Here is a 26612-nt window from a genome sequence, read left to right on the forward strand (position 1 = left end):
ATACACTGCCCTTGGAAAGGACAATAGTTTTGTAGACAATTGAAAAATGGGATCAGCTTTTCAGTAACTAATGAGGCTTGAGTTGATGGATATGGCTGTCACCAAGGTCAGAGATCAACCATACACACTTGCAAAACTAAAGCGTTTAGCTTTATTTGTCTGCTTTCATCTGCAGAACGAATCAAAATAGTACCATATATTGTACCCATCGCTCTAGGTCCGGTTGTGTGGCCTCCGAATATATTCATTTTCCACTTACATGATTCTGCCTCACATCTAGTGTACGATGTATTGTCCAAGATACCTAAAATCTACAGTGAGCGTAGACTGACACCTTCACAGGTGTACCCAGCATAATTTCTACTCGGGTAGCTGCTGTGCAAGCATGGGTTACGGGTAACGTTTGCCGAATTCTTAAAAAAAAATTATAAAAAACTATGGCGGACCTATTATTTGATAGCATGAGATGCAATATCGCCGAAAGCCTCATTTTATGATGGTATTTAAATAAATACTTAGACGACTGAGTTCTGATGGGAAACGTGCGTGTTAGTCCAGATTGCAAATTTCACACTGATTCATTTAGAGAAACGCATTTTGTTTCGCGTCTTGGGCTCATTCCGACCAATCCTATTTCTGTTCAATTGCTGGGATATGCTTATCACAACATGACCAACGCTACTCGTAGACTAACTATAGGGTTCTGTGCTTTCCACTAGTAGATCATTTATACTTGTCCGTACTGCTAAGGCGTTCTATTCAGATAGGTGCACCAATATTTGGCTCCCTTAAACGAGAGGTATATATATATATATATACATATACCAAGTATCACTGCCCCGCCTGAAAAAGATAGAAACTAGACAGTGTGATCTGTGCCCCTTTGGGTGCACGTCTAATATGAAGCTTCCCTGCCGAGACAATACAAAGTGAACAGACCACGACTTAAGACACTGTTTTTGATACGGAAATGTCTAGTTACAATGATCGATCTCGTGAGCAAACGCTAATCTTTAGCCACTTTTTGCAACTCAGCCAGTAACCCACCGCTGTTAGTTTCTAGTACAATAGCACTATGTCTGTGATCGTATGATGTAAATTGCTAGTATCACGGAAAACTGTCATTGGTATTAGGACTTAAAGAAAGGAGTTTTGTACTAGGCAAGGAAATTAGCTCCCCTTGCCGAGACCAGAAGACGACACTTGACAAAAGCTGTAAACAAGAGACAATTTAAACTTGTACGTAATGCTAGAAGACCTTCATTGCTTACTTCTTACAAGTAAAAAAGATCGTCTGTACAAATGATAAGCCACTCAGCTACTACATATAAGTGAATATAAGTACGACGGTATGTAAATTATTGTCGTTTATAAAAGCAGTTTCGCCAATGGACAGTGGTGATGAACAAATTTATCAGCAAAACTAACACTCGTCCTAGGCAGTTATCTATACAACAATCACCGATAAATCAATTTTTGCTATAACCGCAGTAGAAGCAATCGATCAACATATTTCGGACAGAGAGCTGAACCATTTTTAATGAATACTCCTTCCTATGAAAAGAAAAACAAGACCGGCGTCTATGTACTACGTGTTTGTACCTAAAAACAATCCTTACCGTTGACCTACCGCAGCTAGGATAAGGTTAATGGGAAAGTGCATTAACCGTTGTGCGTTCGCCCCGCTTCCTGATCAGCGCAACAATTAGTAACAAAATTATCTCGCAGGATATCGACGTGCTCCCTCTCTGAGCTGAAACTATTTGGTTAGCAGCTCCTAATCGTGATAGCAATTCGCTGGTATTTCATCCTACGGCTGACGTAAATTTCGGCCGCAGGTTCATATCGTTGTTACGGTTATTTTTCTTTCTTCGTTTTCTTCGTTCGTTATAAATCTGACGCCTGTTCAGCATGGCGCTATCTTCCTAAACCTAATATTCGAATGATATAGGAAGTTATTTGCTTTCCCCGTATGCTCCCGCCACGACCGTTACACGTACGTTTTTTCGAACAATACCATGGAAAGCTTGTCAATGGTCCAAAGGTTTTAGAAATACTCTGTTATTGTTATTATTCTGACTAACGCTATGATGACATGTTTGTAGCTATATGCGTCTATATGAGTTGATTCCTTTGGTGGTTTAATATTGCAAGGAATATGGCATAACATGAGCAGTGTCTCATCAGTGACTGTGCTCAAGTCTGCTCCCAATGTGTAAACACAGTTTCGTTTCTATTTTTGAGATCTGTTGAAGCATCGAGACTACCAAGGCTCAAATAACTATTGTTTAGCTAGTTAAGTCTAATATTGAATTGCTAGAAATGAATTCGGCGGACTTTGAAATCGAATCGTTTTCAAATTACGCGCTACTAGCACAAACAATTTGACTCGTAAGTAGTCCAGTTTTGTAACAAGTGAGCAAAGGCAGGTCTAGTTCACCCCAGCAGGAATAAGTTTAGAGGAAAAAATCTTTTAGGCTCAAAAATCAATGTTAAGTGGCCAAGTTTTTGTTCATCAAAAGCCACAGCGCTGCGAAAATTCAGACTCTAGGCAAGAAGGTCCTAAATACAGCACGTGAATCGCGAAAACGATTCCAGAACTGAAGGGAAATGAAGTGTTGAAGACGAGCGAGGAGATGATTAGATGTCGGCGCCCGAAGGACAAAACCGCAATGTTGCAACTGAAGAAGCTTTTCACAAAAGCAGAGCTTAAAGTTCAAAGACTCTTTCGGCCAAAACTAGACTTTTGCATTTCACGTGCTACATAATTACAACCCAGACACTGAAAATCCAAATCAAAAGGTTAAATTAGGGTTGCTATGAATTGACTTCAGATAAATTAAAAATGCGTTGGTGTGTATCCCACATGCAATTGCGGAAAACAACAAAAAACTCATCTGGAGCATGCGGTCGCCTCTCATCTCTACTGCGGGTTGGGAGGCTAATTGGGCAATTGGGCTAACTGAGTGACCAGGCGGGGGAACGGCGAAACAAATAATTTGATAGCAGTGTCTCGTAGATCTAATGGCAGTGCTCACTATAGACATCGGGGACATCTGCTACAATGAGATACACACTGGAACTGAACCAATGAATGCAACCCGCTATCCCGAGTTCCTCAAGGAATCTATAAATCGTTGGTATGGGAATTGAAAGCACACAGTCTGGTCACAACGCGAAATCTCATCACCGTGAGTTGAGTCCTTTTTTATTGAGCGAAGGAATATTTAATGTTGGTCTCAATTCGTCATTTGATTCTCCGGATCAAAGTCCGTGTGATCACCGATAGGGCTATCTTACTATTGGGTAGGGATGGGAAGGCCAAATCTTACTATTCGCTTGTTTTTTCTATCTAGAGACATTACATATGGTAACACGAATGGCAGGTATATGGCTGTCCAAAAGCTACCACAGCGCTACTACGTATGTGCTAAAAAACGAAAGAGATAATTTCAAATATATATTAAAAAATCATCATTCTAGCCCGTTTAAGTATTCCGATTTCGAAACCCGGCGGAGATGCTAACAACAGTGTCGTACGTTAGTGTATCCCAACAATGGTTAGGCATGGCTATGTCTGACGTGTTTGTATGCCTTTTTATGATTATCTCAATATTTCCCCCAACTGTAGGTAGAATTAGATCAATTATCATCTCTTACCATACCTAGAAATTGTGAAGTCTTTTATTCGGTTTTGACCTACTAAAGTAAATTCCGTTCGATGATCAGAGTCGATGAAAAATTATAGCTGTTGCCAAACACTACGTCTTCTTCGGCGTATAACTCGCTCTAACGGTCAAACCTCTTTGGCCGACTAAATGGCAAAACAATCTGGCTGTTATTTAATGATTGTAATAATGTGGTCAAACAGATGTCGGATATAGCCTACACGGCAATTTCGAGTTGAAATTCCAAACGTATTACGAGTATACGCACTTCGTTTAGGGTTGCCGTTTGTCGTCTATTTTCGTTTCTATTCTCTGCCTCCTTCATATGTCAACGACTTTCTCGGCGACATTCGGTGGAATATAAGATACGAAGTATATTTCTGTTACGCTCGATAGGAAAGGAACGTATATAATCTACTAGTAAGGTTATGAAATCCTTTTGCGTCGCTGGTCTCGTCCAGCCACTATGACTTGGTTCCTTTTGTTCTTTTATCTGGATCGTTTGTATTGCCTAATGTTATACATTTGGATAGCTCTAGATGCAAGCTAATATGGAAAAAGTTAGAGAAAGGATACGGCTATTGTTTAGTTGGATTTCTGTTCGTCGACCAATTCGATCGTACATAAAATTCAAGCCGCTCGCGTATCTCCAAATCGATCGGCGACTCAAAATTGTTCACCGAGCAAAATGAGACTATTGATTAAATGTTAAGTCGTGGCCAGTGTCAGTCGACTGTTCTCAGCCACCTTTTTAATGCTTACCTACTCTATAAGCGTGGTCGGAGGATAAATAAGAACAGGAGTACATTCGGTGAAAGAAGAGCAAATAAAAGACGCGTCTGTTTCGTTATGGACAGAAAGTAGTCAAAGAGTCAGAAAAGAGCTCTCGCGCGTATGGCTGCAACAGCCTAAAGGGGGACTTGTTGGCGTACTCGGCTGTACAACGATCGGACGGTGACTACAACAATGGCGTGATCTGGAACGTTCGAGGTCCGCTAAAACAAGAGAGGAAAAAAAGGATGTTAGTTTTCTAAAGCCCCCGCTTTCCACGCCATTTTTCACCTGTTTCGCGTTTCTTATCAGCGACTCTCCTTTCTGTTTTCTCAACTGAGTTCTCCGCAAAAGCATCGACCTAGGTGACGATGACGGAACAGCAACATTGATGTTGAATGAGCACGAAGAGGCAGACGGGTAACCGTCCCGAGAGAAGCTGGAAAAATAGGAATAGATCAACGCGAAGCCGCTTACCGCAACACATTCACACGGAACCACACACATGGTTATCGAAACACCCGTTGAGGAGTAGACTGCCTCCAGAATATAACACAGATATAGCCGGAATAGAACACAGACGGCGAGCAGTCCTGCACCTCTTATATTTGCGAAGAAAATAAATACCTGGTTATTTTATACTTAAGCGCGCATATGTCACATCAAGGACACTAAGGAAATCCAGTTCGGAGAGGACGCTAAGCACGCCGGAAGATGGCTGATGTAAATCGTATAATGTGTACGAGCGAAAAGAACGGTTAGATCCCTTGGTCAACAGTGCCATGGTGTCAGAGATGCCACTGTGAACGTACCTTATTTCCGCTTTCAGATAAAACAAATTGCGAGAGAGCTCCCGGCCGGGTTAGTTTTTTGTATGACTTTGGCTAGCCGGTTGATGGAAAGAGGCTTAGGTATTAGGAGTACCGCACATGACTTAAGCAGCAGAATACAGAATGCAGTGTCGAGCTTTTCGCTTCACTGATACAATAAATCAGGACGAGCATGAACAAACCGGGAAAAGGATCATGTCCAAGGTTTATAAGACAACGGAGAATAGGCTGGAACATGACTGAAACATCTCAGTAATGATAAAGAAAACGTTAACATTTAAATAACTTTCTAAAGCAATGAGCACAACGAGTGTAAGGCAGGGAAACGCCACACCTCCCCTATTTCGACCGCAATAGTTCTTCTTCCAACTACTTTAAGCCTAGTTTCTGCGTATACGAAACATATTTTAGATATGTAAATGTATCATATATACTTACTATATAGAACATAAGCAAAGAGCGTAAAAGTAACTCATGCGAGGATTCCGCGTATGCTCCATGTCTAATATAATTAATTAAAATAACGCCAACTCTACTGCTCATTTTCACGCAGCTACGTTGCTGCTGTGTAGAGGACTGATTAAGTTTACGCGCACGCTGTTTGGATAATATAAATTTATTAAAATTGGGGTGCTTAAAAATGTTGCGAACGGAAGTAAATCTAAACAAACTTTTAAGAGAATTACATATGGGAACCACTAAATAACATTAAGTAAAATCTTTGAAGATTATCGTGAAGTCACTCGAATTAAAGGAGGACATCAAGATCAAAAGAAATTTGTCCCAAATGAACGAACCCTACTGATATCATCGGTCTACGCGAATTTTGTGGGAGACCCACTAGCCCCGTTAGACGTGCTAGGCATTAATTGAGCCGCCTCTACTTCGTGCGCCGTGGAAGACCGATAACACGCACTATTTCTAGGGGTCTACGAGTGAACGGCCTTTCCTCTTGAGAGTGCACTGACCAAGCCTGAAAAAGCACGCACTTCTCCTTCGAATGAGGACGATGAAGGACAGTGTTGCGACTAAAAACCCTTCGGTTAAACGTAGTTCAGCCACGGACACGCACTCGCGTTACGTCGAAGTTACATTACACGTCGAGGTAGTGGGAATCACATAACATCAACAGAACCAACGATAAACACAAGCCAGCTGTGCAAATGTTTCATGAAATTCAAAAGAGCAATAGTAGCAGGCGATGCACAGTCTACATCCACCAATTCTCGAAAATGGCTGTATTTTTGTCGCTACCATAGCGCCAGGAGGAATCGCGACTAGTCAGTGTAAATGTTTGCGCGAGATGCAACAGGCGGATGTACGCAAGCCAATGCTTATAGATGCTGCTTTCCGAAGTGTAATAGAGCGATACATATAGCCTATAAGGCTAATGGTAAGCCTAGTCCGACACTCGGCCAAGATGAAACGTGGCGTCGTAGGATATGCCCGATGCCCACAGACTGATCAACTGATGTTTAGATATGCGTACGTTAAAGAATTATTCAATGGCTTTTCCAACATTCTTATTTAAGCGAACGATGGACTAGGAAGATACGTGTGAAGCTTGGAAACATGTGGAGCCTTTGACGGTTGATGGCCGTAACATGCGATAATAACTCTTCGAGAGACCCTTTCTCCACCACGAAAAACAACACTTGTACCGAGCAACAACGTCGTGCAGCCCTCGACCCTGCGCTTGTAGAGACTTTTCCTAGGAAAACGTCCCTGGCTATTTGTGTAGTGCCGAAAATCGACATTGACAGTGCTATGTGTGAAGCAGAGAAGTACATTAACAGAGCAACGACCCAGTTACGATGTTCTTTCTCGCTAGTTACCACGAATACCTGGAACTTAGAAAGGGCAGATATATCAGCGAAATGGAAGGTTCTTTAGAGACGTTATTTAGTCCATAACCCAGGTCAACAGTACGGATCGAAAGCAGCAGATGATATTATTAAGAAAGAGCGGATTCAGAAGATGCAAAATTATTTCTTATTCTGCGCCTCCTCCTCTTCTCATTTTTAGGGACTTTAACGTTCGCCATAACCTGCCAAACTCGAGCCGCATTGGGGTCCTTCAGAACACGCTAGCACATGTTGTTTGCTGAGTAATCAATCGCTTTGGTGATTTCCTTTTCCGAAATCTGGCTGTCGCCATATTTGCCACGAATGTAAGCACGGTTAGCGTAAAATTTCACAATGAAAATCATTCTTAGAGACCGCAAACATTTGTGCTCACGTACCGTCTTTGTTGCAGTTGCGCGGACTGTCAAATGCTAAACTCCGTCGCTAAACCTAAATGTAGATAGATAAGCACCCACAAAGTTCTCTCTGTACCTGAAGCGGTGAATGCCGAAACTTGTGCACAGGGTTTGGTCAAAATTCTCCAGTATTTCCTTTTATTTCCTGGAAGCATAGACCGCGGTTTATCTATATAGTTGTAATCTTGCCTTGACGGCCCATATGGCCTTCAAATGCATGACCATCGTTCTACCCTTCCAGTGCCCGAATTTTATCGTTTAGCCTACCTTTTCGTGAAAAGCGTGTGCTCCGCAAAGACAGCAATACTTTGAACGGCTGAAAACCCGTTTGATCATCGGCGAAGAACGTTAACTATACAAATGGCTAACGTATTACGGAAGCTTGCCTGATTAGCATTTCGGTCCTCATAAATCACTTCTCGGAGATGTTTGTGTCAAGGAATACGATATCGAATGCAGTGAATTTTTTCGCCGCAGCGTAGGGAAACAGAACTCCAATACCTCAACAAGAGTTTACAATGTGGCAAGGTCTTGGGAACCTACACAACGAAGAAATCCGCTGATTCAGGTAGGGTCTGCAAGCGTCATTCAAATGCAGCGTTATTCCGTTACTGTCCTAGAGAGCGCTATTTAATAGATGTTCGCGCACCGATACACTTCCAGCCCAATGAAGACACACTACCCTGTTAGTGATCCCTAAAGGAAAGGGCGGTTCGACCGTATCTTCATTATAATAGTAAGGATAGCAAAGAAAGACTTTTGTTACAAGCTGCTTTTCGGCTTGCTAGGTAAAAAAGTGCCACTAAGAAGCTACTTACACGCCATTCTAGCGGAGTAACATGGGTCCTAGAAAGAATTGTCAATGGAAACGGCGTGCAGTATCCTGATTACTAACATCAAAGGTGCATTGGTCACATAATGCAATCTACTATACGCGGTGTTCGTCAACTTCAAAATCATCTTTGATGCGGTGCTGAGAATAAGGTTATGTTCACTGCTGAACGAGATTGGTGTCTCTAAAAACGTGGTCAACCTTCTCGCTGGGATTCCACTAGAAACCAAAATAATCATCGACAACGGAGCGGTTGAACTTTCCTTTTTACATAGACAATTGACTTTCCTGAGAGGAACAACCATAGCCCACTTTTGCTTTGCTGAAGAGCCTCCTTGGTTAGATCAGAGGTCCAAAGGTCAGTGGGAGTCATCTTGTATGTAGACGACCTAGTAATATGCGGACAGAACAAAATCCAGGTATAATATGCTCTGATCCGGCTATACATACCAGTCACAAATTCAGGACTGACCGTGAACCTGTTCAAGACGAAGGAGATAAAGTTCAGAAAGGAAGGCAGGCAGAGGCCACTGACGACTTGTACTTCGGCAACTTACCTTTCGGTTCTTCAACCCGTTTGTGTAGTTGGAGCAGCTCTTTTCTGCGGACAGTAGAAGTTTCACTACGTACGTCACTGAAAGATAAAGGACGACCTTATCGGCTGCATAGACGATCAAGTCACCTTTTCACTTGTTCCTCGCAACCGTTCTCAGCTTTTCCGACCTTAGCGTAACTCCGATCGCAACATATGGAATACACGTCATTTAGAAAAAGCTTATTATGGAAAAAACTAAACAAGTAAATTGTGTTGAAGCCTACTTCCTTGAATAAGTACTGGGCTACACATAGTGATTCAAAATTGCCTCGCAGTTCGTCGCTGCCGTCCAAAGACCTATGTCGTACGATACAAAATGATTTCTAGATTTTTTTTCTGATGTTGATATGTTGTGCCGATGGCCAGTGTATCTAAAGTCCTCGACTACTGCCAGTAAACGCGAATAACTGAATCAAATTATTAATTTTTTCTTTATTTGATTAGAGATTTGATTGATAATAACTGCGAGGCAAGTCCCAATGATCTATCCTTTGTAATAGAGTAGTTGCCTTGCCTCGCTAAACAATAACAGATTCCCAGATAAAGAGTGAAGAGAAAAAAGCCGTGCTTACACAGTCCACAGGCTGGCAGACTGGCGTATGTCGATTAAACTAAGACAACCCCGAACACTTGCTAAGAATAATGGTAACCGAGCCCGTACCCTCAACGTGCACAGCTGCTAGCGGTGGCTTCTTCCTGGAGCGGAAAGAGATCGATCTTCAAGGGATGCTGGAAGTTTTCGAGATCAAGAAGAATATGGTGTCACAGTCGTATGTACGCCTCGAGAAGTCGACATTCGAATGTCGACTTTCGTTTTTTGTTTCACAGGAAAGAGCAGACGCACGCCTCTCGAATCGACATAAAATAACACGTAAAATGCAACACAAAGAAGAATCGAACCGGCCTCTGGAAATAGCCGCGAATGCCGGAAGCCGGTAAATACTGCATTCGCCATCGATAATACTAGGCAGAAAAGAATAAGTGCGCACCACATATTTCTAAGATACTTATTCAAATATCTACTAATAGCTCTATTTCTACAAAGTTAGATTTCAATAATTTATTACATATAGGCATGTCGTCTTACGAGGGTCTATTGTTACGTTCCAGCAATCATCGAATTTTGAAATTTTTATTTACAAATTAGGTGAAATATTCACGTTTGTTAGGTAGTTGTGCTTTTTACTTTAAATCATTATGGATAACAAAACTCTTTTATAAGACCTTTGAGCTTCCACTGAGGACTATTTAGAACTCTGCCGACCCGCAATTGATTTGCTTCTATAGCTTAATGGACGCATAAAAAAATAGGATCGTAGGTTGTCCGGGCATGCCCAACCGAACGGCCTTTAATGGATACTATAGATATATATTTTCTTCATTTTATGAAATCGTTTTTGTTTGGTCCGAAAGTAGATTTGCGAGTAATTTAAATATATACCGAGTATTCCGGTTTTATATCCAGTATAGGTACGATGTTCCACAAAAGCAAGCATATTGTAAATTTTGTCTACAAAAAAATGAGAAGTCGACGTTAGTATGCGTTTGAGCACGGGCCTTGACTGGAGGATAGGCAGGAGTATACTGAAATGTTCGGGTATTTAAAAGAGATTCGCAAAAATGTACGTTAAGCTATCGTACTGCACAACGTCCATAACAGGTTCTACTAAAAGAAAGGCCTGCTTTGCGTAAGGGCAACATTCTTTGCTTTTCTATGCAAAACTACACTTTCCACATATACAGAAACGGTTATGGGCAAGCGTCAATTATAGGGTTTCACTGATGAATAGAATAAATTATGTCCCGTACAATTTACAACTGATTTAAAATCATAGGTGTGCTATAGAGCTACTAACGATAAGAAGCAAAAATACGCTTTCGAAGTTCTAAACGCTGACGAAGCTGAACAAACCAAGAAGTCATCCTACCTGATACTGAACTTCGTGTCTAATAGTTTTCCTCACTCCCTCAGTATTCCGCTATTCGAGGCACGGCTCGATAAAACGCCTTAATCAACTAAAAGGAGAAGGCCGCCCGACTTTATGACAAATCGCAGGCTCAAGTTAAGAAGTAAACAATCGATTTTATATCCGAACAGACAGAAGCAACGATTATAGCGCAATCTAGAACAAGATCTAAACTGATGGCTAAAAATAAAGTTTATATAAACACTCTCCGACACAACACAGGCCTAACCAGGTTAACAGATTAGTCCCGTAAACCGATAACGGGTAAAATTTAACTCTCACTTTTATCGCGTTGCGCCGTAGCTTATTATACTACACTTTAATGGACGTGCCGAGAGCAACAATTCAATGAACAGTATATACGCAGCCTTATTGCTAGCCGACCAGCTAAATGCCATCTGTTAGCTTACGTAGTAGGCGACGTTTAAACAAGCTGTCTATCGCCTGTCATTGCCATAAACGTGTAATAATATCAACAAGCCAAGTAAACATCGGCCAATGTTTGCCCCGACACGCTTATTGATTTGATTATCTATTCAATACAAGGATATTGCCACGCTTTATATAACTAAGGACGATAGAATATTTTGCTGAATATGTTTAGGGGGTTTGATTTGGACCTAATGAAGACAGTTAAATTTTAGATAGAATAGATGCTTGAAAAGCTTCGAGGTTTAGTTCTTCCGCTTACGAGACGTTACCAGCGTAAAGTGAACTTGCCGATTTGATACATGGACTTCGCTGGAACATCGGACACGTAGACATGGGCCAAGCTAACATTAGTGTATATTATACTCTGCTATGTCTGGAAATCATGAATAGCAGGTGATCTCTAGAGAAGATAGCCAACCATATGATGCGATCAATCTAGAAAATGTCCAATTGCCAATGATGTATTAGACGTAGAATTATTCCGAAAAAGTAATTTGTGGTTATTTCGAAAAGCTCTTATTTTCACGCAAGCCTGGATTTCAATATGGACGTCTTCTAATGCAGCTAATTATGTTCGTTGCATTCTCGTTTAAGCTCGGGTTAAACGGGTTTACCAACTCGTTTTAAAGCGTTCATCTGAGCTAGTTTTCTTAATTATTCCAGCACATCAAAGCACCTAAACAAGTATACAACATAAGGTGGTTCTAGTAATAACTTGCTTAACATCTATATTTCTGACTGACAGCTCTCAGCCAGAAATATAAATGAATAATCCGAACTCACCTTGATCAGGAACAACGATTTATACAGAGGGAATATAAATAATAATCTGTTTTGATTATTCATAAATAGTAGACGATATGGAATACAGTCTTATCTTATAGGCTACTATGTGGTAATAGGCCGACGTTGTTGCATTCCGAATTTAAATACTAACCAATCAGACTACTGATCGGAGCTGCTCATATACAACTACATGTTCAACTTATAAAACTAACAATGTAATAAGTTACCTTTGCATCTGAAGTATCATCTTATACAGTACGCTTTTCTCTGAACCTTAACCTTTAAAAATCGTGATGGTTCGCTTCGGTAATACTTTCTGCAGATATCCTAAAAGAGCGAGGGCACTGCCAGTGCATAAGTACGGGAGACTTGATTAAGAAATGAAACCCCCGGAAGAAATCCCTTATTAATTTCATAGGTCAATTTTGAAAATTATAGTACATTACTACTAAATATATGCTACCTGTCCAATAATTAAATCAGGACATCAGCATAATCTGCCTTTGACCTGCTTAGACATACAATGGTCTGTTAAGTATTTGCTAATACAAATTGATATCAAATCTTGTTTTGTGATACGCGTCAAAGAAATGACAGTAGACAGTGAATATGTAGACCAGTCGGGGCAGAAATGATGACAGCGCATCAAGCAAAACCCAGCCTATTTTTTGTTGTCGTTCGCGGCGCTACCCCTATTATTGAGCCGGGTAAAGGGAAACGTCGCGTGCAATAAATTTTGAATCCTCATAGAAATAAATTTTGTTGAGGTGTCGGTCTCATGAATCATTAGCGTCACTACCGTCATCGTCGACATATGTGCAGCATAGTTAGATATATAATATTTGTGTAAGCCGAAGTCGTCGGTAAAAACGCGTTGCAGATAGAGCCTTGTCGGAAGCGTGCAGTATGCAGAAGTTGTTGTAATACACAGAAAAATTAACGAGCCATTACCGCAAAAAGTGTATGCCTCAAAGCAGTCTCTGATATTCAAGCAAAAATCAATCAGGATATATTTATAGATGATATTATTGATAGTACGTGCTGTATTTTATATTTCTTTTCAAGTTAGCGGAACTGATGTTATCCTGAAAAGTTACATGGCAAAACTTCGTTGGGGAAATTCCCAAAAATCTACACTATATGAGAGAATTATCAAATTTATATTGAAAAAAAAAAGAAAGAAAACAAGGTTCTCGTCTTACAAAACTTCAAAAGCAAAAAGTCAGGGCAGAGTATACTCCAGTTCGACCAACCACAACATTTTGTTTCAAGTTTACTACGAAAAACAACGTTGTCCCTATTGTTTGAAACCAACTAGATTACTGCATGCGAATTCCATCGGTATTGCTTCCATTATTGTCACATATTTATGTTTTCGATCACACACACCCCTTCCTTGTACCTTGATACGAGTATAGATTCTTCCTACAGGCAGAAGGATACAGCCACTACTTTTCAAAAGAAGTCTAGGAGAGAATCGTTACCAATGAATAGTACGTGTCAAAAAGCCTATTCGTCTCTCCTGTAACCATAAAAGCTGCATAGAATAGTTATGTTGCTAGTAAGACAGCCTTATTTGTTTGAAACTAAATGACCAAGCTGATTTATATTTGTTGCAATGTAGGCCTAAAGGGTACAACTGTTTATCAATAGTCGTCTTATTTACAACGTAAAAGCGATATCTCTTCGTAACCTAACCATACTGGCAGAGCGCGGTTATTTTAAACGTTCTACATACGTGATGTGTCGTTCAGTGCATGTATGATTACGATTATACTGATACGGCTCGTGAAGGATTAACAAGGCGATCCGGCAGTGTTCGAGTACGAGAATAGCAAGACTAGGGTCCTGATGTCAGTAGGGCTTACGCCACTACCGCACAACGAGACCAGCGATGAGGATGCGTCTCATTTCTACCCTCTATACAAATAACCCGGATAATGAAGATCGAAGTCAGATTCGACCCGACGTCCGCCCAATTTGCTGTACCTTCCTATAACACCTGAAAAAAATTTCATTTCTGGAAAATAAAATTCGTAAATAGATACCGTCTCGCCTTAGCAGTGCTCAGTGTAACGATAACTTTCATTTTGCTTGCTCAAGAAAATTACTGAAGGAGGCAAATCGAATAAGATATTTAGGTCATAAATCACATATGTGTCAAGCGTGTCCTAAACGGACCCATTCATCCAGAGTCGAACATCGTTTTGGACGGCTTCTACTCTAGAAGCAATTTTCATCGTTCGTTCAAGCAGTTCGGCAAACGACACTGGAGCAAGGCACAAAGTATTGACTAGAAAGCGTTTTAGGTATGATCTAATGATGGCATCAGAGATAACAAAAAAAAATGGCCTGCCCAAATGCGAAAACAGAATTAGGAAAGCAGGTGTGAACCTCTACCGACTCGTACTATAGGATTTCTGGGCACTGCCTATTTTTTTAGGAATATGTACACATAAGAGCGTGTACATCTAAGTCGAGTCACTTGGACTAAAAGGAAAACATGCATAAAGGCCGCCAGAGTGACGAAACAAGCAAAACGAAATTATCAAGTGATCTTCCGATAACGATAAAGGACTGATGCATGTACGTAAAGATGCCATAAACGAACATAACGTTAGGGAGCACGGACAGCGGTCCGATTTGTTCCCTTTCGTCTACCACGGACCGTTAAGTGGCAAAAGATCGCTTTGATTGAATATATTTTGATGGCTTTCATTCGCTATCAGCAGCGATAATACCTGCGGAAACGGTCCAGCCACGACGCTCTTGTATACCGTCCAAGTAATAGCATGACGTTATTCGATGCATTAATAAGTGGCAATAAGCGACATTTTAAAAACAAGTGTTGGTATCGTGTCTTTGATTTCGGATAGCGTTTAAACTTAACAGTACCACACAATATGATGCGCTTTCTAAATCAGTGTGATAGACGCCCGTATAAAATGTGAATCAGTCATGACGATATTTTATTGGTTAGAACGTTTAACAGTTACACGCAGTTTCTTTGAAAATGTGTTAAACGTTTATATATATATATATATATATATATATGATTTCTTCGATGCGTCCGATATGTTTCAGCGGAAAAATACTATATCAGTATTTGGCAAGCCTGTTTCCCAGTAAAAATTCATGACTAGACTCTAAACAATTGTATCACAACCGTTGAACGGGTAGAAGTATACGATACAGATGTTAATAGATATTAAAAGATGTATGCTAATCCTTAACTTCAATTTGGCCACCCACTTCGTCGATGAAAATAACAAATACAGTACGTATTACCAGTGTTAATTAGCATAACATAGATGCCTAACGTACCGTGCTGCCGTAGTTCACTACGTATGTGAAGAGGATGTATGATATACAAGTTTGAGTTTGTTCGCTCTTATCAATTCTTTCAATGAATCTCGTACGTTAAATACGTCGCCGACACCCACTAGACATAATCACAACAACAAACATCGATCGTAGCGCCAACGGGCCGGATCGAAGATCAACAAAGATTTTCCCGAAGGTTAACAGAGGCGAACACCCAGCTAATAATATATCAATACTTGACGGGAGTTACAAAAACTAGGTCGTTTAGGCGTGCGTGAGCACCAGTTTGTTAACCTTGCAGCGATATAATTGCTATTTTCACTAATCTAATTTTGGGCGCAAACGTTCACAGATATAAAAAAATTTGATTCTATATTGACCTCGATAATAACTATCGTAATAATCCTCCTTAAATGATATTGCAGTCGCGATTAAAGATACGGCCAACCAAGAAGCTCTGGTTTTCTTACCTGCTACGGAATAAGGCTGAAGATAAGGGACTATTATAATTTTTGGAGAACGGCTAGGCTTCGTAGCACTAGGGCTACGGTAGAACTAGCGGAAGTCAAAGGACGAAACGTACTGCGAGCAGCTGCTAAGGCTCGTTTCTATGGAGTGGTATGCACAACACTGAATTATAGAACGATGCGTATAACCACGTGGTATCTACTGGGCCCTTGCTGGGTTCAGCCAGACGTTATCAACGCCAAGTAACAGAACTTATGAGTTCTGGCTATGGTTGTACAGCGTAGGTGCATGCAGTAAACCGTTCCATTATGCACGACAGCATGCGATGTCATAACGCACGCGCATGGTTTTGTAGAGAGTGTCAACGCAATAGAGAGAGTACTCTGAGTTTCGATAAAGTAAACTGTCGGAAGTCTAGCACCCATTCTTTGGTAGTGCATGCCCTTTCGATGTCTATGGGTCTGTTCGAGTTATAGTAGTAACACCCGTCAGAAAGTGCCGATACAAACCATAGTCACTTACTTTCGTCGGGAAACTCGCACTAACGTTGTAAAGCCACTCTGGTCACAAGTGTGCCTGTGACCATCTTTCTGTTGATCAGTAATAGATTCACTAGAAACTGTGCCCACTGAAAAAATCACTAGAGTCACTTGAGATCAACTTTATAAACTACGTACTACCGAATCACACTGGTGTTTCCGTGCAATGTATCACACATTGCATTACTGCAACGTCTTACAGCGAGCACTGTTGCGCAACAGAAACATCAAATGATAAATGCTCACCTAGAGGATCCATACCTAAGCTTCATGTAGATCTCACATTTCGTGTGTGTATGTCATCATTATATATGTGTATACATAATAAACGGCCCATAAACGGCCCAGTTGTTTTCCGATACCCATTCGTATGCACGTAACATGTAATATGGACAAAATAAATTCAATTTCCTTTATAAGACTTCTATAATCAAATATTTTCGGACGCTGCCATAACGCACGCGTAAACGCCCCCGTGTTGCCTACCAACAATGGATTCTATTTATACAGATACATAAGAAGTACGGATAAAGTAAGATTAACCTTTACTTCTAGGTTAATACGTTAACTAGGTAGTCTGTTAGTTAGCGAATAAGCGCATCGTTTCAAATAACTTTGTACAGTTCAACTCCCTCTCCGCTCTGAGAGTAATTACGCCAAAAATAGGCCGTGCACAGCCTTCTCCTTCTGTCTATCAGTAGGAAGTGCCTCGTACCATAACGATTAGATACATTACTTTGCCGATTTGTCCTTTCTTTTACTTAGTGCCGTTGCAATAATTACAGCGAATTATGCGTGGGCCGCCGAAGACCACGATGAGTGGAGCTACGAAGGAGCAACAGGGCCGGACGCGTGGGGTCTCATTGAGATGAGTGGCAATAATCAATGTGCAATGAAGCGACAAAGTCCTATCGATATTGAGGTCATAAGGACAAAATACGATAAATCGCTCAAGCCGCTTGCCCTAACTGGTCACGATAAAATCACTCCCAGTATCTTAGGTGTCAATAATGGACACACAGGTGAGTATATTGGATCAGTTCATATATATATATTAAATAATCATAGCGTAATGTTATTGTTTGTATTCGTTCGGATATATATACCCTCACAGCGAGAGAAGACATCAGCAATACGTCGTATAATGATCCATGTAAAATGTCATTGGATCTTTTCACTGCCCTGATCGTACAAAATGATATGATTCGTAGTAGAAAATTTTCAGGTCAGGTATTGCAACTAAATGATACCTGATAAAATTTATTCGCACCTTAACAGTACCTAGAAAAACAACAGAATATTTTAGTAGTTTATCACAGGATTATGAGTAATCATTCATTCATAGATCGCCTAAGCTGTAACATGTATAGACTTAAGAATGTAAAACGCTTGTAGGCTTACGGCGTTGCTTATTACGTGCGAGGGATAGTGGAAGGTTTACGGCATTATGCGTTATATCATGCCAAAGCCGATACTGGGGCATTACAAACAGAAATATGTTGAAGTGGTCACAATAGCGTTTACTCTTGGCTGTCTATTACTGAGCAGACTTGTTTGTGTTTCTTTGACTGCTTCGTATTTCTGTAATGGACTCCAGCGGAGCAAGTCCATAAGAACCGATGAGTGGAAAAACATAAGCATATATAAGAATCAACAGAACTTCAACTTCATCTATGCTGGTTTATAAATGCGTCTCGACAACGTTTAAGCTATTTTGAAGTAATTTTGCTTAAAGTACCATAGTTCCAGCAAGATCCAGATTATTTCATTTATTTCATTCATTCATTCATTTGTTGGCACTAACTGCTCAGTACAATGTCTTCGTATGCTTCAATTGTAGTTCAGCTGAATTCCAACGAGTGGACCCAGAAGCTAAGCGGAGGCCCTCTCTCGGGGGAGTACAAGTTACTGCAAATGCATTTCCACTGGGGCAAAGACAGCTACAGAGGATCTGAGCATACCATTAACGGAAAACGGTACCCCATCGAGGTTAGTCGTACCTTGGATATTTCTTGTGTCCCATATAGAACGTACAATAAGTGTTTATAGTATATCAGACACGCAGAAACGTCCACGTTGTTGAACTTACCTCTATCAATGTTCAGTCCGTGAGCTACAAATATTAAAGTTTCGTTGTTGAAAACATAAACAGTAGAATAATAACCTTTAAGGACTTTAGCCAAAGAACGTTTGAAAAACGTGTTTTTATGTTGTTTAATAATTGTATGTTTAAATAACGAAAAGGTAAGCAAATGCACGGAACGCTATGGCAAAATACATGAGACCTATGAATATAATTGTGTGAGCGTATTTCCTCGTATGGTCATATCGTATAAAACTCAACGTATCCCTATTTTATTCTATTCTAGGTGCATACATAGGCCAAGTGATCCTGCTAACCAGCCAAACAAATAACTATTAATGTGACAAAATCAACGGAGCTCTCTCTAACTATTGTTATGATGAAGTGTTATCACTCTTACGAGTACGTGATAAATACGGCTAATCGAAGACGAGATATAAAGTCATTTGCTCTGCGGTCTCATAGTTACTAAGTTGGCTGATTTGACTGCTTGTACTAGCGAAGTATTGTCATAACGCTCTTGGTAGGCTGTAACTAGTGGGCATCCACGTGTTTTTATTGTATACTATTAGGGTATAATCACAGAGTCGTCGGTGAAGTGATATCAAGAGAGTGCAAAATTACTAAGCCTTCTCTTAATTTTAGTTTGTGTGGCGCACTCGCGTGTTAGTCCCGTCTATTCGACATGTCTCATAGAAGCTATGAGCGGCCTTTAATCGCCATGCTGAACAGGCTTAACTTTAGCCGTTTGCACCGATCGGTTCGTTGAATACCAGCAAATGCTTTGGATATTGCGGTTCTCGACGTACAAGTTAAACGTTTAATTCGTAGTGCCTTCTAACTTCTCCAGTATTATCTCTGTATCATGATGATAGAAGAAAAAAAACTAGATAGTGGCGTGCATGTGGAACGATGAAAAGCGTAAATTTGTTCGAGCTAATAGGACATTGCTGCCCTATCAGAGAACCTATAACTACCAATTGTACTGAGCTCTCCTATCTAATGTTTCTCTTTCTGAAAAGATTTATCTAGAAAAAAATTTAACGCTCGATATTCGGAGAACTCGGCCATGACAATAGACCCAGGTTCAAGTCGCGCAACGATACAGCCCTCTTTAAGTAATGCTACTATATCAGGAAACTTGCGACTGTTAGTTTTTGCATGTTATTCTTCGCTTATAATGTCAATATCGTCCAGCTATGGAGTTCTGTTTTTGCTGTTGTTTTGTGCACACATTTGGACTACTGTTTTGTACATGTATCAGACTGTACACTAATTACACCCGAGTGTTTTTTTAAGATAATCTAGCCTTAAACGGCAAACTGTAATAGAATAGTTAGCAAATGCCGCTCGTTTTGATTACCGAAGCCCGTAGACAGTGAGAGATAAAAGAACACGTTATTTTTATAAACTGTTTTTTTTTTGGCTGTTCGAAATAGTCCGTTATTGCGGTAAGTGAGTCAGTCCTATTGGTTCACCAAATAAAATGCACTTACGGAACTAATATTGGTTTTAACATCAATGAGGTTATAGGTGCAATGGTAAATCGAAGGTGAGATTGACAGTGTAGATCCCAATGTACGTCTCCTTTCAGCTCCATATGGTGCATATCGCAGCTAACGTAACTGATAACACTAACTTCCCGGGCGCCATCGCAGTTCTTGGCATCTTCTTCAACCTCAGCAAGGGCTCAAGTAACATGGGTATCCGGAAAATCGCTAAGGTAAACGATTGAAAGTTAATTGAGATTGGCCTGAATTTATGCTGTATGACTAAAGCAAATTTACAGTTTGAAATTAATGTTCATAAAAGATATCGTCTGTGCAGATTCTGCTTTCAAAGAACTATTATAATTTACGCACATCTTAAGAGTTTACATAGATCTGAAACTTCGTACTTCTAACATGATTGGCTTCACTCATTATGTTTGAAATGCCACTTCAGCTGATCACAGGAATGGAAGCTAATACCAAAATCAATATCACTGATGAGCTGTCGCCTAGCATGTTGCTTCCGTCCAGCCGAGATTTCTTCACCTATGAAGGTTCCCTCACCACTCCACCATGTTCTGAAGTGGTCACATGGCTCGTACTCCGCGAACCTTTAAAAATTACTGAAGTTGAGGTCTGTATATCCTTATTTCTCTAACTACCTACTGAAAATCGCTAGCCGTTTTTACTAGTAATTTCTTTCAGCCCGACTAGAAAGATCATTGTCTAAAATTTGCAGATTTCTGCACAATCATATTTTGATTGACAGAGTAATTCATGACGTGAATGCAGACGCGTGAAGGGGACTGAGCCTGAGAACTGAAATTGAATTCCAGTTTTCAGTACTCGAATATTTTATACCTGACGGTAAGGATTATGAAGTTAGTACCACTTCTTAATAAATTCTTGCTGTTTTTTTCATAAGACCGTTGATCTGAGGTAAATACACTACATCACTGAGTTGAAATTCGCAACGGTTGTGGCCCAAGTTGAAATTTTCGGAGATTGTGACCTTGGGATTGTTTTGGGGCCTGACAGCGTGTAGAATTCATTGCCAAGTGCCTGCAGATACCTACTTGTCTGGTTCCAAGTTGCAAATATAAAATAGCAATATACAATAATGTCCAAATAACGCACACAGTATATGGTGTAGTATATCAACATATAGCTCTCAAATAAATGGGAAGCATTTTAAGGGGTGATTGAAATCAGCAAAACGATCATTTGGTGCGGTAGAGCCATCAATTCCCGTGCCCCGTGTTATTGTTAAACGGAAAAAAGACTTCACCTGTTGGCTTCACGTAACGTTACTTACGCAGCTATATGATGCGCTTATCCAGATTTGAGTTATAAAAATAAACATACCTGCTTCTATAGGAGACTTCACAGTTTTAGACGGGTAGAGAAAAATTCATAATGCAAACATATCAAGTGTTATAAAATTTCAACTAGCTACTCCTAATATCCACCCTCAGATGGACTTGATTAATAAACGTCAACATGTAACAGGTACAGGCCATACAACAGTAACATTATAATAATAATAACAATAGAAAAACAAGATGAAGTTCCGTGTTGTTATTTAATGAACGTCAGTTCAGTTAATAAAACATGCAAACACATTTTGCCTAGAAAGTAGAATAACTTACACCTGGTTTGGAATCTCATAATTAGAACACACGTATACTTAGGTCACGATGTAATGCTATCGCTTCCTGAAAACAATCTCATTGTTGTTTATTAAAAGATACAATATTTTACTTTATTTAGTCAAATTTTAAATTTGAGAAACCTAGGACACCCACATTATTATGGTTTGGCGCCGTACGCGGTTGTGACGAGTTTGAAGCGATGCAAGAAAAAGGTCCTATGAAGGAAATCTATACGAAGAGATGTAGGATTCATATTAAATTTCCGACGACGATCTCAATCATCTTTTGTCGAAGTATTTGATTCATTAATATTACATGTATCTGGATGTAAAGCTTATCGTCGACAAACATCTAGCTGAAAATGAATTAGTAGAATTTGTGAAATTCACCCCTTTTCAAAAAGTAAAATTCACTTTTCCGAGAGGTAGTATTGAGGGGCGCGCCAACGTACTAGTAAAGCTATGAAAACTAAGTAGGAGTTGAGTACGAGAAACATGCCTTTACGCAATGCTTCAAAAATTAGAGTCGGTCTTTTAAGAGGCGACTAAGCTCGGCGAGTAAAACCTCTTTGACAGACGTAATGTCGGAAAATGCGTGACTGCGTTACAACCATCGCTTCGATTGCGAATGTTTTACCCCTATAGCCGATAACCAAAAAACAACTGCGTACGCAATAAGACGTTTTTCGATCATTTAGTCAAAAGTATAGATCAGCGAACCTTTTTTTAAACAAATTAAACGTTTTCTGAATTTCTGCGACAAGGTCAGATATTACCGCAAATAGATCGTCTCGTAGCCATTCGAAAAATAGCAGCCTAGAGCAATGCTTGATTGTAATGCCCGCCATTGAATTCGAAATACTTACCTAGTTCAATAGAAGCTCAGAGCTCCCTCTGTATGTACGTGTCCTTAGCTTGATAATTCAAGTGTTAGCGTACATGAATATGACTGGCTAAGTGTTACTTGGAAAAACAAGTCGATGTAACTTTTCATACTTATCTCACCGATTTCAGTTTTTTCAACAAGTCCTGTTGTCTTCTGGAACACCTTTTATTCATTTATGCACACCTATATATTGTACATATTATCTATATAGCATGCATTTCACCGAAATTTATGTCAGTTATGAGACCGCACAGATACTCCTATGTGTGAAACCTAAAGTCACTCGCATAGGTGTTTGCATAAAATCGGATCGGTAGCTGATTGCAAGTTAAAGTTTCAGACGGAACGTAACAAGCCACATCTGATAATTGTAACTAGGTATCAGATTTTGTGATTAGGTATATTATGGCTGAATCGTCCACGTATCGATAGACTGGACTGCTTAGCTGATCATCGATTTCCGTTCTGTGAAGAGTTCATATAATATTTTATGTAACGTTCGTTTGCAAATCTGCTTCATTAACGTTTCTACAGCTTGAAGCCTTCCGATCGACGCAGTTGCCCGACAAAAAACCCCTGGTTGACAACTTCAGGCCAGTACAACCTCTCAACAACCGTGTGGTAAGTAACAGTGTGGCATTGTTTGTAGTAATCTTGTGGAGTTATAGTTGAACTTCATAGAATGTTCGTCATATGGTCAGCTGCGAAGGTTTCGAGCTAATTTTTCGTAAAGGCTGCACATCTATCAATCATTTCCTTCATTAGGAAGTCCCTGTCGCTTTCTATTCGATGCACCAGCGATATTTCTTACCTCTATCTATTTGGGGTCCAAATTCGTTTCTGACAACACTGGGGTCATTTATGGAAAAATGCTATGAATCAAACGCAGCCCATTTTTGATAAGTAGAACTTAATAATGTCTAGAATAAGTTGGGAAAGCTAACTTCCTCTTCAAAGTTGAAAAATAAAAACTCAAAATTGCGGTGTTTTCAGGTGCGTGCATCGTTCTTTACTGGGTCATCATCCAGTTTGATGCCGTCGCTCGCTGTTGTCGTCTCCTCAGTTCTACTGTTTCGGCTTTACTGAAGTCAGTCGTCAATAATTTGAGGTTACATTTAATGTTGATTACAGATACAATGTAAAGTGGGTTCTATTGCCATTCAGGTTCCTCCAATTCGCGCGGCTTCGACCAAAGAGATAATTTGAAGAGGACAAAAGTATCGTAAGTGAAAAGTGTTGTGGAACAGCATTGAATAATATTGAACAATATATTTATTGAACACTACAGCTGTGGGAATATCTATCGTAGTGACATGACGAAAACCCGCTGTATTTAGAGCTAGTTAGATAGCTATTAAACCATTAATGGTAACCACATATGTCGAGCGTAACTAACTTGTAGTGAACGTCAGACTGACGACTGTTAGCTTTACCTATTGATCCTGCGGGAAGATATCGATATCTGATAGTGTTGGCCTGTTGGGATATTGTTTCTTTCTGATACTGCATCTCTTTTTGGCTGGTTTACTTACAAAGGCCCAGCACTTAGAGCAAGTGAGGAATATCGGATTGCTTATAGTTATTCCCGCTTGAGTAACACATATAACATGTTGGAGCCATTTAAATTTGGAAGTAATGCATAGCCACTAGCCATAATTTACTATGTAATGATTCAATTTATCTGTCGTTGAGGTACTTGCGGTTTTAGCTACACGGGGCCTACGCCCTGTTTTTTTGTTTAGAAAGATTGAATGGGTGATGCGTACATGCTACTTTTATAAATGTGTAATATATTTCCTATTTTTCCAAATGACTCGGCTAACTCATGATGCAGTGAGTGAAATAAGGAAACTTCACTTCCGTTCTAAATTCAATGATCATAAAACGATTCATTGAATAAGTCATCAATTTTTCCAGAAACGTTCGGATATCTAAAAAATGTACTACTACAATGCGTACAGAAGATGGCTGGCTAACAAGACAAAAAAAATGTTTTTTTGCTTTAAACTTAAAAAAAAAAGACTTTAAAAAGCAAAACGTGTCTGGAATCAATATTCAAGTGCTATGAAACAGCAGTTACAGTGTACGAAAAGAACTTACGTCTTATGACTAATTTCTACGTTAAATAAAAATTAAACGTTACCTTTTCCTCAAAGTACCATCTATTAATATATGTACCTAAAACTCTACCTCGTTTACTTGTTACACGGTGTTACCTTTTAGATAATCTGCATTAGCCTGTTTGATGATACAAAATACCTGTACAGTAATTACAATAACCGAGAAGCATTGTTGAAAGAGATTTACGTTCAAATCTTAAATAAAACTACTAAGAAAAACAGCCGTAAAGTATGTTTCATTTTTTACAGATTTATAAAGTTACGAAATGTTGTTGTTCCGACGGAACCAACACCACAATATCACAAATGAACCTATAACTAAAAACAAAATTTTTCAATTTTATACTTTTTTCCCCTTTAGATGATTCAGTTGAGACATTTTAAAGGACAACGTGGTAAATGTCGTTTAGATTTTCTTTGATCGATAACGCCCAATGAGCAGCATATACATGTAACCACCTGTATGGAATGGCTCCCTTAAACGTAAACATTTGAGTTTATTATTAAAGGGCCAGCTTATCACCAGATGGATTCTATTTTTCATTGAAACAAGATGGGATTTTTCTAATAAGAAGAATTGCCAAATATCCATTATTTGGTAAGTAATAAATGGAGTAAGATAAATATTTAACGTAAAAACAGAGCTTTTATATTTCAGGATTTATTTCTCTGAATTGAATTCAAATCGATAGGCTTATGAGCATGTTTTGGCTAGTCATTTGCCACCGTATGATCTGGGTTCTAAACGGACAGTGCGGTCAAAGAGATACTCAGATCCGCGTCACCCATGGGTATTGCCTAACACTCCCAAAATCAAACGAGATATACACTGGTCAGAAATCGTTGACAGTCACCCGGGAATTGGCCAGGGGAGCCTATTAATAACAGGAAAATATTGTTGAATTAAAGCATACATAACAGGGAGTAACAGAGGAAGGACAGATTGATATTTCCAGCCAGCTAGAATTTATTAGACGAGTCATAGTAGCAAGAAAATCTACGTTCGCTAGAACTGATTACAAATAGATAATTTCTGTCACCTTTGTAACTTAGAAAAACATGACAATGAATGTTGGAAGACTTTCTTAGTTTCCGCTGCTATATGAAAAATGAACTTAACCCCTTTTCTATGTACATTGTTCACGTGAAAGATCTGCGTTTATGTAGATCTACTATTCGGAGTTGTCTAGGGCGATGACGGTAAAATAGGTGAGAAAAAAGCTATTTGGACGGACAAAGATGCGTCAAATAACGAGAAGATGCCCTGTGCTTCACCCATGTCGCTTGCACTGTAGTGTATAACCTCACGGTATTCCTCGAAATTGGAAGCGTGCTGATAGTCAACAATAGTATCGAGCTGCCAAAGAAACTGCAACATAATTATAAGGCGCAAACATTACTTGCGGTGAACCTCTACAGTAATTTCGATTAGCAATAAAATTTAAACAACGTTTAATAATACATCTGTTTTCAAGAGTTTGCCCTCCGATAAACATAAACGCAAGCAATATTTTTCAATCGCTTTTTATCAATGCCTACGCGTTGTATGAGATTTTACTTAGGCGGATTCAGTACTCGATAAACAAATATAAATTACATTAAAATTGCAATATTTATACATTTGTGCATCCAATGTAACGCTTTAATTTAGTCAACTATTTATTTTGTAAGTGTTGTCCTATTGGGAACGCCGTAGGGACTACAACAGTAGTTTGCGATAGTTTATGTCGTCCTTTTCTCAATCGCTTCGAAAGATACAGCAACCATTGTCTGGCGGAGCTAATCCCCTAACTACACGTTCCTGTTCTTTCTCAATACTTCGCTAAAGCAGAGTGTTTCTAGTCTTTATGCTGAAGCCGTTAGGCATTGCTCCATATTGCATATAGGTAAGGTACTATTCGACAATAGTG

The 26612-nt window shown here is 39.6% G+C and overlaps 1 protein-coding gene across 1 annotated transcript in view; it reads left to right on the plus strand.

Moving 5' to 3' along the window:
- The window catches only part of LOC111272193 (carbonic anhydrase), a 36950-nt gene extending 12019 nt beyond the window's left edge, over positions 1-24931 (plus strand). The window contains exons 2-7 of the mRNA XM_022853491.2: positions 17258-17494; positions 18313-18461; positions 20150-20278; positions 20500-20679; positions 23117-23203; positions 23576-24931. Coding sequence (XP_022709226.1) covers positions 17258-17494; positions 18313-18461; positions 20150-20278; positions 20500-20679; positions 23117-23203; positions 23576-23668 — 875 coding nt within the window. The 3' untranslated portion in view covers positions 23669-24931. The remainder of the gene's footprint in view (positions 1-17257; positions 17495-18312; positions 18462-20149; positions 20279-20499; positions 20680-23116; positions 23204-23575) is intronic.
- The last annotated feature ends 1681 nt before the right edge of the window (positions 24932-26612 follow it).

The sequence above is a fragment of the Varroa jacobsoni genome, unplaced genomic scaffold (genome assembly GCF_002532875.2).
Source record: "Varroa jacobsoni isolate VJ856 unplaced genomic scaffold, vjacob_1.0 contig01766, whole genome shotgun sequence".
Classification (NCBI taxonomy): Eukaryota; Metazoa; Arthropoda; class Arachnida; order Mesostigmata; family Varroidae; genus Varroa; species Varroa jacobsoni.